General features: G+C 37.9%; 1 protein-coding gene across 1 annotated transcript; it reads right to left on the bottom strand.

Annotated features, from left to right (window-relative positions):
- Window positions 1–3,774: 3,774 nt before the first annotated feature.
- Window positions 3,775–10,740, bottom strand: LOC114463090 (transcriptional regulator Myc-2-like). Its single transcript, XM_028446352.1, has 3 exons — window positions 10,562–10,740; window positions 7,117–7,647; window positions 3,775–5,198 (listed from the first exon to the last, which is right to left on the bottom strand). The coding sequence occupies exons 2-3, from the start codon at window positions 7,634–7,636 to the stop codon at window positions 4,633–4,635; spliced, it is 1,086 nt and encodes a 361-aa protein (XP_028302153.1). The 5' UTR covers window positions 7,637–7,647; window positions 10,562–10,740; the 3' UTR covers window positions 3,775–4,632.
- Between the last annotated feature and the right edge of the window lie 4,976 nt (window positions 10,741–15,716).

The raw sequence follows: 15,716 nt of genomic DNA, 5'->3' as shown, positions 1-15,716 counted from the left end.
AATCCGAGGTAAACCTGTGAGAAAATTCAAAATACAGCAAAACTTTCGTTCGTGGAACTTTTAACGCAGAAAGTTTCAAGAACTGATTCCCAGAGGAACGCCTACACACAGTTCATGAGTGAAATAACACACACACACACACACACACGTGTGTACCTGCACCACATGCACACGTAACACATGGCAGTGCAGCAGGCCTCATGTTGCACAACTTCTACCTGCAACAGCTTCAAACTTTGCTCTGAGAAAAGGTTGAAAAGGTGCAAAGATACGACAGTGAGTAACGGCCGTGGGAAGGAGGAGTGATTACACAGGCCGCCTCACACACACACACACACACACACACACACACATTCTTTTTTTTACATTTTTTACACACAGATCTGCAAGATATGTGCATGAAATGTAGACTCTACAAAGCGTAACATCACAGTCTAATCACGCATCATGTAAAAAATAATCATGTTGACGATTGGATACTACTCTTTATATATATATATATATATATATTGCATTTTGATCATTTTTTTCATAAAAAAAATGGCTGATTTCTTGCATGACTGTAACTGTTTGAATGTGGGAACGAGACACAGTGAGGCTACGAGCTGCTCATTTCGTGAAGTTTTGTATTTTTTGTGCTCATTTTGTATACTCTTTGTATACTTTTCTCTTATTTTGTGTTTTATCTGTTTTTTAGAGTCATTTTAGGTGCTTTCTATGTCATTTTGACTGTTTTTGAGTTGTTTTGGGATATTTTGAGTAAGATTGTGAGTTATTTTGGAATATTTTTGTTTTTTTTTTGTCTGTTTTTGTCATTTTATGTATTGATCTGTCATTTTGTGTGTTTTTGGAGTTATTTTTGTAGTAATTTTGGGTTTTGTTGTATAGGGTTGCTTTTTGTTTCTTGTTCTTTGCACCAACTGCCAAGTCAAATTCCTCGTGCTGTTTTAAACTGTGCCTGGCAAATAAAATTCATTCTTATTCTGATTCTGATACTTGTCAGTCATTTCATTGTCTTTTTAGAGTTACTTTTGTCCTTTTTTCACTTTTTGTCATTTTTATGTTTTGTCCTGCTTTTGTCTGTTTGTCATTTTGTCTATATTGGAGTCATTTCTGTTGTCGATTTTTGTCATTTAGTGTTTTTAGAGTCTTTTTTGTGTGTATTGTTGTCGTCCTTTTGATTATTTTTCAGTTGTTTTATTGTTTCTTTGCAGTCAATTTGTGTGGTTTTGTAGTTCATCTTGTTTATATTATTGTTTTATTATACTTTTCTCTGATTTTGTTTGTTTTATCAGTTTTTGGAAACACTTTTGCGTGTTCTTTATTTCAATTCGAGTGTCACTTTGGGGGTTTTTGGGGTCATTTTTGTCATCTTTTTGGTGTCTTTTTTGTTTTCCTTTTGTCTGTTTTCTGTAATTTTGTGTGTATTTTTGTTGTTATTTTTCAGTGATTTTACTATCCTTTTTGAGTTATTTTTGTCTTTTTTTCCTTTTTTTTAAATTTTGTGTTATTTTTGTCGTCGTTTGGGGTTCTTCTTTTGTCCTTTTGTGTATTTTTATCATTTAGTGCATTTTTGGAGTCCTTTTTGTGTAGTTTTGTTGTTCTTTTGTCATTTCGTGTTTTCAGTCTTTTTTTGTATTTTTGTTGTCCTTTTGAATATTTTTCAGTCATTTTTTTGTGCTATTGGAGTCATTTTGTGCATTTTCTTTGGCGGTCGCACAAAATTCAAGCTGCATGTGTTATACACTAATAATGTCGATAATTGGAGCAATGGGAGGACTTTATCTTGTGAAATGAGCTAAAAAAACAGCAATAGACTGATGATGACAGACGCGTTAGGAAGCACATCACTTAGAGATTAAGGAATGCTGTTGTCACCCCGAGCTACGCTAGCTGCCATGATTTACGCCGCTAGCTTAAACCGCTGCCCTTTCCTCTGGTGTCACGTAATTTTCACCTGCACGGTCTTGGATAATTTTAACGTTTACAGCTTAAAAGCAAACAACCCCGTTCAACTCCATTTATTATCAAAAGCTGTCAACTCTCACTGATTCACCGTGAGTCACGCAATTGGTTGATTTCACACGGGTCATGATGTAAATGTCATCCTAAACCGTCCCATGATGCATTGTAAGCAGAATGTAAAATAGTCCTGGGAGTAAGCTAGGCTACGGGAGTGAGCTAGGCTACGGGAGTGAGCTAGGCTACAGGAGTGAGCTAGGCTACGGTAGTGAGCTAGGCTACGGGAGTGAGCTAGTCTACGGGAGTGAGCTAGTCTACGAGAGTGAGCTAGGCTACGGGAGTGAGCTAGTCTACGGGAGTGAGCTAGGCTACGGGAGTGAGCTAGGCTACGGAAGTGAGCTAGGCTACGGGAGTGAGCTAGTCTACGAGAGTGAGCTAGGCTACGGGAGTGAGCTAGTCTACGAGAGTGAGCTAGGCTACGGGAGTGAGCTAGTCTACGGGAGTGAGCTAGGTTACGGGAGTGAGCTAGGCTACGGGAGTGAGCTAGTCTACGGGAGTAAGCTAGGCTACGGGAGTAAGCTAGGCTACGGGAGTGAGCTAGGCTACGGGTGTGAGCTAAGCTACAGGAGGGAGCTAGACTATATGAGTGAGCTAGGCTTGGCTACAGGAGTGAGCTATACTGCGCTATATGAGTGAGCTAGACAAGGCTACAGGCTTGAGCTAGGCTAGGCTACACTACAGGCATGAGCTAGGTTACGCTACAGGCATGAGCTAGGCTATGCTACAGGACTGAACTATGCTCTGGTAAAAAAGTGAGCAGGGCTACACTACAGGACTAAGCTAGGCTACAGTACTGAGCTAGGCTAGGCTACGCTGCAGGAGTGAGCTAGGCTACGCTGCAGGCTACTCAAGGGCAAAGTATGATAAACCCTCTCAGTGACATTTGATTATTTGTGTCAGTGGATATTATAATTAATATTTACTGACCTTTTGTTCGTGTAACAAGTTTTTTTTGTTATATTCTGTGAGTGGATATAAGTAAAATTTTACTTTTTTGCTAAACTTGGAAATGGAGTTCCTTCACAGTTGAAAGAACGTTATTAAAATTATTTTGAAATTTAATATACTTTGTTTTAGTTCTACATTAATTTCACAATTTCAATGAATAAATATTAATTACAAGCTTGTTTTGTCGAAAAATGCATTTAATCTCAATTAATTTGTAGGTGGAATGGTTCATAAAATTAAATTAAAAGAAAAAGCACAAATACAAAAAAATCTACAAAAAAGTTTAAATTAAGATTAAGTTACAGAATTAATTAACCTTTTTAATGTTAATTTCTCACCCCAGAATTAATCAAGGACATCAAAAGGTTTAATTACAATCATATTATGATTTGGATTTAAATGCAAACAATTTTAGAGTTCATTTAGTTTTTAAATATTAAATTAAATTCAAGCCTCACATCTCAAGATGTGTAATTTTTTTTTTTTAAACAAAACTGGTTTTATTCATTTAACAAAAATAATTAAAAAGCTGGTTTAATTTGAAGTTCAAAAACTCTTTTATCCAAGTAGGGTATGTTATCAAGTAAAACAGAAACATATCCTTTAAGTATTGTGCTTTTTCTCTAATAGATTTTAACCATGAATTAAAAACATGAAATGGTCTGTAACTAAAACACAAAGACATCCATGTTGATTTTCACCTTTAATTACACATTTAAAAAGTGCTTCTCTTAAAATTCCACAAAATTCAATGAAGAAAAATAAAAGCCTAAAATAATTTATCATACAATAACAAATTATTTACATTTGTTTTAATCTGTACAACATGCAAAGCAACAAAAAAACAAACAAACCTATTACAGTATTACAGGTGGAGGTAGCTTCACAAAGTGAAATTACAAAAACTAGATCCCTGCTGTACTTAAAAAAAAAAAAAAAAGGAAAACTAACGCAGACCAGGAAGAACACGGAAAGGTTCGGATCAACCGTTAGAGGAAGACGATTCTGAACAAATCAAACCTGCAGTGGAAGAACTTCATGATAACGTTTTAAAAAAAAAAAAAAACCATGTGGCTTCTTGATTTTGATAAAAACGGTGAAACGGAGGAATGTTTAAGATGTGTGTTCCACATCCTAAGGATACAATGGTTGTTGAAATGAAAGGCAAGTTTTTTTTTTATACAAACATCTGATGTTGGCTGGTTGTTTGAACCTGAATAGTAACGTAACAGAGCAGTCGGTGTCACATTCATTGGTGAAATAAGTCGAGCGAGCAGAGGGATCTCTGGTTATTATGGCTATAAGACGTCCTGAATAACAAACCTTCAAGTTTCATTGGGCACAAAGGGTTACCATGGTTACCATCACTGTGTGTTCAACCTAAAAACAGCAACAACAACAAGGGCGGTGATGACGCTCACTGTTGTCACGGTTAAACGATAAAATAACATCCTGCAGCTATCCGACGGTCAGCAGTGTGTGTGCGTGTGTGTGTTGTGTCCATTGTCTCATGTGTGCGTTTGTGTACACAGTCCAGACAGTTTGTTGCCATAAAGTCTTTGAAATGTCAAAGGTTGTGTGCTCGCTGTGGCGTGACGCTTCCTCTAGTTTCTGGACAAAAGTCACCACAGCTTTGAGAGCAAAGGACCGTTAGCTTCCCCATTAGCTACGTAGCTGCGTTAGCCGCCTCTTCAGCTCCTCCTGCCGCTGGCGCAGCTTCTCACTGCGACTCTGCAGCCGCCGGCTTTCGTTCTCCAGGCCGTGGATGCAGCCACTCGCCTTCTTCAGGATCAGAACTTTGGACGCCTTGTCGTTGTGCGACAGCTCAGGCACGTTGTCGCGCAAACGCACAAAGCAGTTCTTCAGCTCGTTGCGGCGCTGACGTTCCATCACGTTGTGAGACCGCCGCCGCTCCTCCTCGTTCTCCACGTCAGGGGAGTGTCGCGACGAGTGGGAGAAACGCGACAAAGACGACGATGATGATGAGGAGAAGCTGCGCGACGTGTGATGGAGCCCTCGCCTGCGTTTTTTGGAGAGTGAAGATGGCGGCGGCGAGTCGGGGCGTGGCGCCGCGTAGTTGTGCTGTTGCGTGATCTCCAGGTGGTGGCGCTGGAGAGCGCGCTGCTCCTCTTCGCGTTTTAGCCGACGGCAAGAGAGTTCGTCCAATGAGGGCAGAGGGGCGGTGCTAGAGGGACAACGCACCACTGTCACAACGTCAATTTCCTCCTCTGTCAGAGAAGAAGAGTTTAGTTTAATACAAATAATGAGGTAAATATTTCATTTCAACATCTTTTTTCTTTATTTAAATTTTGTCTGCATTCAATTTCAACTAAAAAAATGCAACCAAAAGAAATAAGTCAGTTCTGAGTAAAATTCTTAATTTTAGCCTTTTTATTCAAAAGACAATTATTCATATAGTTTACAATTATTATTTTACCCATTTTTTGTTCCTTTATTTTGAAAGCTTATACCAAGACAATGAAAACATTTTTACAAAGTAAATGTATATTTCTGTTCTTCAATTTCTGATTTTTTTTAAAAAACATTTATTTTTTCATATTTTTTTACCCGATTTATTTTTTATAGTTTTATATACATTATATTTCTATATATGTTTTTAATGATTAATATTACATTTTATTTTTACTATATATTTCTAAAACAGTTGTGATACCATTTAGTGACTTGTTTCTACCTTTACATTTTAACATTCCAGTATAAAGTTTAGGGCCATTTTATCATTTCAGTTATGAGCAAGAGGAAAAAAACACTAATACGTGTTTAAGTCACTAAAGACTAATTCCAAGGTAATGATGAAGCAAGTAATCATTTACTGCTGTCAGTCAGCAGCCACAGGCCCCGCCCACTTCCCCTCTGTGGTAAAAGGCCATGTAGATCATAGCTAACGAAGCACTTTGGGCTCAGTGCCACTAAACATTAACAGTTATCAATGGAGGAGGAGTGTTTACACTGATAAGCTGCAGATAAACGTCTGATGTAATTATTCTATGATGACAAAAAGTAACCACAAAGCATGAGTCATACCGTAGTCACGTTTACCCACAATTCCCTCCAAAAACTGTACCAACCTCTAAACCTAGACATTTAATACTTATCACTGTGCCAAACACAACAGTCAACTAATGGCATTTGAATCACATGTATACTATGTTACGATTTATTATATATTATAATGTTTCCTTTAAACAGTAAAAAGTCCAGGGCTTTAGATTTTCTGTGATCGCAGAAAACTGAAAATAAGGGTGTAAGAAAAAAAAAAGTCAATTCGGCGATATATCGCGCCATTTTACAAACCTTTAATTACGCCAACGTTTTAATATCCGAGATTTATTTTCATAAAACATACTGGGCACTTTTATAGATGTATGTGGTTACTTTTTAAAAAGAATTTAATAACTTCACAGAATCAGAATCTGTTAAGAATTTTCAAGTGAGGCGACGTTCAGAGTGAAATTTCCGCTTTATTTTGCTCTAAAATGAATTTTCATTTCTGTTTGAAGTTAATTCTGTATTTTCTAGGGTTGTGCATTAACACAGATCTGAAGATTTGATACAATTCACGATACGATATATCCAAATACTAAACAATACAATATAAATCACGATTTAACGTTTGCATGCTATGCATATGTTAGCGCAATTAAATTGTGTTTTAGTTAAAATACATGATTTAAAAAAAATTGATTTGGATTGATACAATAATCGTGCGGTGAAATATTGCGATATATCGCTGAATCAATTGTTTTCTTACACACTTAGTATTTTCCATCATCACGGAAAATCTAAAGCTTCTTAATGTTTGAGGAAACGTCATTATAACATATAAAAGCAAATTTAACATAATATAAATGTGTCGTATTTGACACGATATAATAAATAGTAAACGTATGTTTTGGAGGTTTGTACAGTTTACGTGCTATGTAAATGTTGATACACGTGATAAATCGATTTGGACATTTTTTTTGGATCGATAAGATAATCACACTTAAATATTGCGACATGTCGCCGAAATGAATTTTCGTCTCAGTTTTCAGCTTTTAATGCATTTGTTCGCTGTGTAAAGATGGATGCGTGTGTGTGTGTGTGTGTGTGTGTGTGTGTGTGTGTGTGTGCGCGTGAACTCACCAGAGTCACTGGAGGAGTAGGTGGACAGCTCTCCTCCGGTGGAGCCGTAGTCCGACGTGGCCTCGCTGCTCTCCCGGGCCTCCATCAGGTTCTGGCAGTCCAGCGTGGAGCCGGCGATCTCCTCGAAGATGCTGGTGTCGATGTCTGACAGCAGGGGACTGGAGCTCAGCATGGTGGACACCAGCTTCTCCTCCAGGCTGCGATCGGAGTTCAGGCACCGCCACAGCCCGTCTTCACCGCCGCCGTCCTCTAGGGGCGGTCGCCCGTCCTTCTCGACTGCCGCGTGGAACAGGTTCCAGCTGAGCATCATGTCGTGGTCCTCCAGCAAGATGTCGGACACATAGCTCAGTTGGTCCTCCTTTGAGAGCGGCTTGACGCTAAGCTCCACCTTGGTGGGCGGGGACTGGGGGGGCGTTGGCAGCGACTGGAGATCCTTCACCAAACTCTGGCAGAACTCGTCATCGAAGAGCAGCGGCTCTGAGTACAGCCAGTCCTGGGACTGGGCGAAGCTTTGCAGCATGTCTGCAGAACCTGGGGAGGGGGAGGGGCAAGACGTTAACGCAACAGTCCACGGGAATTTAACTACTGGATCAAATTACAATTCCATCTTCAAGTATCCATGTTCAATTGAATGCTGTGCGATAAAGCTGAGCGATATGGACCAAATGTCATATCTCGATAGACGATATAAATCTTGATGATTTTAATTCAAATTAAGACAGACCAGAAAGAAAATTCAAGATTCAATTTGTTGATGATAAATGTCACACAAGCACCTTTATTAAACAGCTGCACAATAATGCTCCACTTTTGGCTTTTTCTCCTCTAAGAGACAGCACGTTTGAGTGAGTTCTTTAGTGTGGCTGTTTAGGGGAAAGGGGAGCAAAATAAGCTATAAATATATCAATATGGGCGAAATTGAAATTTTCTATATTTTCACAATAGAAAACTCGATATATCTTGAATCTCGATATATACCCACATAACGACATATATCGTAGTGCGATATAAACCTTGTTAGGCTTCCTAATCAATTAAAATATTGGTATCAATATTTATGGTGTGGGCGTCTGAGCCTTTTTTCTGTAAATAGATCACTAGATTTTAATGTTCAAATGATCCTGAAACGATATCAATTATTCAAATATGTTTCATATCAATATTTCAATAACGACATACTCTATGTATAAGACAGAACTGTGACATGGTGCCACAGGTTTATGTTCATTTAAATTGTAATTGACAGTTTTTTTTTTTTAATAAAATTTCCATGACAATGGAACAATTTAAATTATAATTCCGTCATATTTGTAATTAATTAATATCGAGTTTTCTATTTTGGCGACAGAATAGAAAACAAAATTACAATATCACCTAGAACTATAGACATTTTTATTTTTTGGCTTATTTTGTATTCAAATACTTGTTTTATGAGTCGCTGCTTTAGTTTCTTCTCAGAACTTCATTAAAATCACAGTTAGATGGATTTCTGAGTTCGTCCTAACCCAGACCTCACAGAACTCACTCACACATGCTGTCCCTTAGAGGTGCAACAGCTAAAAGTGTCACATATTGTGCAGCTGTTTGTTAATAAAAGTGTCTGTGTGACATTTTACATCAGCAAATTTAGCCCAGAATCGTCTTTCTGGACTTGAATTAAAAATACAGATTTATATCGTATGTCACCATTGAGGAAAAAAAAAAAGGTTTGAGTTTTGGTCCATATCGCCCAGCCCTATTATCACATGGATCACAGAGGGTTAATCCTAGCAGTGGGAGCGGGATTTGAGCCCATCAGCCCACGTGGAGTAGATTTAAGCCTGATATCTGATCCAGGATCAGAGTCTGAGCTGAACCAATCAGATGGATCATCACTTATCAGTGTTTACATCATAGCCACGCCCCTACGCTCCACAGGGGGAACCTTAAATTACAGCCGTGACATCAAAAACAGCTGGGGGTGGTGTGGGTGGGTTCATACCACCCCCAACTACCATTTAACTCCAACACGTTTCAGTGTAAAAACCCTCCTGCTGGTATGGAAAACACCATCGTAGCTTTTGTTTCCTATGACCTACTGTCCTTTCACAGATTTATTCAGAAACATACATGAGGCCCCCCACCACAAAAAGACACCCACCCATGAAGCTCACTGGGGCTGGAACAGGCTGTCCTACGTGGTGGGAGTAATCCTATGGGCTCCCATTGACTGTATGTATGTATGTATGTCTGCAGACTGAGAACAAAGTGGCTCTGTGTGTGTGTGTGTGTGTGTGTGTGTGTGTGTGTGTGTGTGTGTGTGTGTGTGTGTGTGTGTGTGTGTGTGTGTGTGTGTGTGTGTGTGTGTGTAACCAGGGGAAAAGCTGAACCATAAACACACAAACCACAAACTCCACCCATACACTGAGTGATGCTCTTATTTTACTACAATTGTATTTATTTTTACTCGATTATTTTTTGATGCTTTATTTTCACCCTGTACATTTGGACATTATAGCAGAAAATTGTCCACTTTTGAAATAATGTATTATTTTTTTTGGTGGATAATAGATTTCGTTAACATTTTTATAAAATTTGTAGGTTTAAAAAAAAACAAAAAAAAAAAAAAACACCGTGGCTTTGATCTATATATTACAATTCTGCATTTTAAGTTTTTACAGTATGATGTATTAAATGTTTTTTTTTCATTATTTGATTTAAAAGCGCCTTTCAGGCCAACCAAGGACACTAAACAATAAAAACAGAATAATAAAAACAGTGCAATACATTGTAAAACAGAATAATATTAACAAAACAAAAAAAGAAAAAATGTCAGTGCAAGAGAATTTATGGAATGAGATTAAACATGAGCTCTTGTTTCGTCACATCTGACCTAATTCTGGTAATTTTATGATGTGCAGCGTCTTTTCAAAACTAAAAATAACCTTAAGAGATGGAATACATTAATGAAGTGACAACTGCTCAATGAGATAAAACACATTCATTGTGAGAGTGACTATGCTGTGCATTCACTTTAAACTGCAGGATGGTGTAGGAATCGGTTCAATAATTCCCTATATTAATTCATTAAAAAAAAAGTGCAACTACACAAAAGAAATAAGTGCATGTGTGACTTCAATTATTATAATTTTTTTATATTTTGGAAACAAGTTGAAATTGTGCCATGTTGTATTTGGCTCAAAAGTGACACAATACAGAAATTACTCTAAATTAAATTATTCCATTTGGAAGAACACGCAACATCCTGAAGAATTCCCTTCAAAATAAAAGCTCACATGAGTTACATTTAACTTCATTTTAGGGTGCGTCAGCCATGTGTTGATGACATGCGGATAAAATAATATCAGTGTACACACGGTGACGAGTTGAAAAATTAAATAAATAATGTTTCCAATGAGTCCACACATGCGCTGTCCTCACTTCACCCGCGTGTCCCTGTGCTTACCGTTCTTTGTCCGTTAAAAACACTTCAAACGCGGACAAGTCCGTAGCTTCGGTTTAAAATCCACGGAGAGTCGGTGCGCGTGTAAACTTCGGCGTTGTTGTGCGTGAGGAATGAAGAGTTTAGTCCATCCAGCATTGCGTATGCGCGCGGCTGCTTCAGACAGTGGGTGTGACCGCACGGCTCGTTGTACTTATAAAGCCGCAGCACAACCGTGTCCTTCCGCCGAGGCCAAACTCGCGCCAAAACTACAGATTCCCAGTCCGTGTTTTGTTGCAAACAACACTGATGTTACACGAAGCATAAAAAGTCGCTGTTTAAGGTCATTTCTGACGGAATTGCTGAAGGTGGAGTAATTTTTGGTTAATTTAGCTGCAAAGAGCGGGACTATGTTGTCTGGGTTGGCGGAGGGATACCCGGCAAGATGGGATTCCAAGAAAATGGTGGCGGGTAAAAGTTAGGACAAGCACACGTGGACTGAGAGAAAAAGCCGGGCGCGTGCCACATGGGTTCACGTATCGAGAGGTGCGCCCTCTGCAGGGTGACGTCACACATTACAATGTGTTGGGTTTCATATCATACTTGTAAAAACCGCAGTTTGAATCGGTGTGTAGTTGCTGAGGTTAAAATGTCACCAAATAATCCAGTAAAAATAGACATAACGTTTTAAAATACATTTAAATCCTTTATTGAGATGCAAGCATGAACTTAATATATAAAACATTCTTCTTCTTCTTCTTCTTCTTCTTCTTCTTCTTCTTCTTCTTCTTCTTCTTCTTCTTCTTCTTCTTCTTCTTCTTCTTCTTCTTCTTCTTCTTCTTCTTCTTCTTCTTCTTCTTCTTCTTCTGTTTTGTGTATGTGTGTTGCCATCGTGTGTATTTTTTCTCAAATTATGTATGTTTTTGCAGTAATTTTGTGTATTCTTGCTGTTTTTGTGTGTTTTTCTTCTTCGAAATTTAAATAAAAAGCAGTGTTAATTTCATTATCTGAAAATATTACGGAAGTTATTCGGGATCAGCAACACTTATTACGTGATGAAAACAAAATACAAACAAATGCAGAATTACTAAAGCAATGTAAGAAATGTTGGTGTTTTTTTGTTTTTGTTTTGGGGGACAAAAACTAAATACATTTAAAGACTGTTTAAAATGAATTGTATTTGTTTACATTTAAAAAAAAAATTGATGACAATTGTAAATTGTGTAAACATGTGACGTCGTTATTCTAAATAAATATGAAATAAATGTAAAACTTTATTGAACAGAAACTATAGAAGACTGAAAAACTGCACTTAAATTCATCTCTAAAGTATATAAAAACAGATATAAAATGAATGTTTGTAATGAACTCACTCTCTTAGTGCTGTAATGTAATGGTTTATGCAGACAGACAGGCGCACTGCATGCTTTCACTGCATGTCGTTCTCCTGTTTCACTATTGCACGAGTGTTTCACCATCCATCCATCATTCCTCCTCCTCCTGCTCCTCCCCCTGCTCCTCCTGCTCCTGCTCCTCCTCCTCCTCCTCCTCCCCCTGCTCCTCCTCCTCCCCCTGCTCCTCCCCCTGCTCCTCCTCTTACTACAACCCTAGTTTTTCTCAGTGTCATGTTCACTGGAGGTTTTACACTCTCCATGAAGTCAAACTTGCAATCCATACAAGTTATTTTTACACATTTCCATGCACATAAATTACAGTTTTCATGGTTTGTGATTTAATAAAACAAAAAAATGTGTCAATTGTTTTCATTGGACACAGTCCGGGCTGATCATATTTTGATTTCCAAAAAGAGGACTCTTGGGCCGACCTCGGCATTTTCAAAGTACTCGACGTTTTCTTGAATCAACGGCAAAATACACTATAATAAATACATAAGGTTTAAAAATTCATTTCTTTCTTTTTAACAAATACTTTTAAAATCTGAAATCAATGGTTACTCAAGTCAGTCACCTTCATTATGCATTAAAGCAATCTGTCTTTGAAAAAATCTCATTTATTCCTTCTTAAAATCTCTCAATCATTGAAACAATGAGAAACATTTTCTCCTAGAAATAAAACTATAACAAAAAACATTTCAATAAAAAACCTTTTAAATAAAACAAACTAAATCCACTATTCTTTGGTCTATTTTAACCTCTTTCTCTTGGACTTTGGTCCTCTTTCTCTTTTCCTCATGTGTGACAAATTCGTCAAAAAAAGCTGTATCTTCATGATTCCATCATGTGTGAGTAAATTTACCTTAATGAACCACATTGGCTTTAAAGATCAACTCCTTAGCTTTCAGAAACTGGTGGAATGTCTCAGATAGAGCAAATATATATAATATATTAGTCATTTAAATTAAATGATGCATTCAGGGTCCCTGGGAAACGTAGTCAATTGCCTAAATTTGTAAAATATCCCTGGACAGCCTGGACAAGACGTGAAAAGAGGACATGTCTATAGGTAAATCATATGATCACCCTAATACAGTTGGACTTTTCAGTGTCCAAACATGAGAACATTTCACATCACCTGACCTCCATTCATCCCCAGGGTTCCTGTTCTCGCTCCTCTGTGCAGACGTGGAGCAGTAAAGAGGAGCAGGCATATGTAGATGTTTGTAGAAACTATAAAATAAGATGTTTAGTATATAATAGGGTGACCACATGTCCATTTCTACCCAGACGTCCACTTTTCATGTCTTGTCTGGACCGTCCAGCCAGATTTTTACAAACTCATCAAAATGAGACCCTAAACGCATCCAGGGGAACATTTTAATTTAAAGGCAGTGGCTATCCGCACGGTTGCCGTATCAATATATCGACATTCTATCCGTACGCAGTGCCCTTCATTGGCCAGTTTAGGTCATGTGACTAAGACTAAATCTAACCCTAACCCTAAACCTAAACCTGACCCAAAGAAATCTAACCGTACAAATAGACACTTTCTATTAAATAACCATAACGCTGCTAATATTTGCTCTATCAGAGACATTCTAGAAGTTTCTGAAAGCTAAGAAGTTGCTCTTTACAGCCACATGTGATTGAGTCATTAAAAATACTGCTTTGTTTTGACAAAATTGTCAGACACGAGGAAAAGAGAAGAGAGACTAAAGTCTAAGATGGATTGAAAGAGACCAGATACTGTTGGATTTAATTAAAAACATCATCAGGAAGATCCTCCTGGATGATAAAACCTCATCACTTCATCACCCCCCATCTCCATGACAACAGACAGAATAAAGCTCATCATGGGACCATGAAATGCAAACTTTCACAGTTATTTATTGAAATGTATATTTGATGATTAATTAATGTTCTTTAAGCCTTGAGATTGTTTCTTTTTTTCATTTCTAGGAGGAGATGCTTCTTATTTTTTTCAATGATTCAGAAATTTTAGGGTTTCAATGAGATTTTTCAAGGACAGTTTGTTATAATGTCTGATATAACAAACTGGAAATAAGACATTTTCTACCTTTTAAACGTCAGGTTGTTACTTTGATATCACTGCAGGTTATTCATCTGATCTGGGTCATTCGTTTTCATTCCCATGTTTGTTTTTGTTTTCCAGTGTGTTTGCATTTAGACTGAAAATAAACCATGTCATGGTTAGAATGCAGCAGATGTGTTTTACTGCCCCTACAGGTCAGAAAAAGAAGTGTCTGTGGACCATTAACTCTTTCAGTGCTAGCCGTTTTAGAGCATTTTGACTGATTTTTAAAGACCCACAGGATATTCTGTACAATGACAACCTGAATTCTGACACCAGATTCTGAAAAATGTTCTCATCATGTTTCTAGCTTGTTTCGTTCTTCTGTAATCAGCAGTTGAATACAGGCAAGTTTCACACAAATCGCCAGTTTGTGACAAAAAGCTGAGAAAAATGTCTTTTTCTGAAAAAATCTATTATTGACTTTGAAGCATTTTTTTTATTTTTTATTTTTTTGCTTTAGTTACACCTCAACATTAGCTTCCTTCTATAAAATTACAAAAACAACACTGAGAACAGGCTTTTGATGACAATAGTATCATTATTTTACCATCTATGTCAGAGTTGAATGGATTTATTACTGTATATTGGCGTTCCTCCAAGTCTCTCCCCCGTCATTCTCCACACACGCAACTTCCTCCTCATCCCGGACATGCAGAGTCTCATCGCTTGCCCCATTGTTTTGATCGTTTTCTCTCACCATCGCGACACTCTCAATAGTCCACTTAGTTCCACACATGCTCCGGTCGAGTGTGCGCTGCTGTGAACTGCTGTGAACTTCACGATCAACTCTCATAGCGCCATTTTCTGTCTCGTAAACTCTTTTCCTCTCCCTCTGAGCTCTGACCATCACGGTGATCTCTCATCCAAAGGTGTGCTGCTGCCACCTACAGGTCACCTATTATTGTGCTATCTGGTTCACAGTTGAATGTTTTGCTTACTGTATTTTGTATATATTTTTTATTGCAGATAAATTTAAACAGGTTTTTTTTTAACCTAAGTTTTATTATATTTTTAACCAATTACTAGAAATTTCAGGTGACCCCATTTTAATTCCATGCGACTCCACATGGAGTCCCAACCCCAAGGTTGAAAAACACTGTTTTAAACATATTTGCATTGTTTTATGCACAGATTTGAATATAATAAAAACTTTGTCAAGAATGAAAAATGAATTATTTTCTAAACATGACATTTAATTTCTGCATGTTTATAGTTGAAAAGGTTAAAACAGCAGCTTTGATGGTTTCATTCAACATTCTGGATGAAATTGGGTGAAAGGACAAAGCACGAGGGTGAACCCTGCTCCCCACGTTACATAACGGGGAAGGAGAGACTAGGCCGCACGTGCGAAGATGTCGGGCCAATCAGAGTGCGAGTTGGCAAGCTGCACGTGAGATCTTCCCCCCCCCCCCACTCCCCTTTTTCCATACATTCATTTAAATTCAACACGAGGGACAAACGGGTGCAGAGACAAGAACACTAAAAAGTCCACTTATTTTGAATTATTCTTATTATAATTAATTCATTATTTAAGATTTTATTTCCTCTTGGAAATTAAAAAGATTTGTTTGCATTCCATCTATCTCCTGCACACACAGGTTTGTGAAACACGCACGCGCACACGCACAGAGGATGCAGGAGGACACTCAGCTGCAGAGGATGCATTGGATGCAATAAAATGAATTAT

Source organism: Gouania willdenowi, chromosome 5, assembly GCF_900634775.1.
Source record: "Gouania willdenowi chromosome 5, fGouWil2.1, whole genome shotgun sequence".
Lineage (NCBI taxonomy): Eukaryota > Metazoa > Chordata > Actinopteri > Blenniiformes > Gobiesocidae > Gouania > Gouania willdenowi.
The sequence above is the reverse complement of the archived record's forward strand: the minus strand, read 5'-3'. Positions and strand labels throughout refer to the sequence as shown.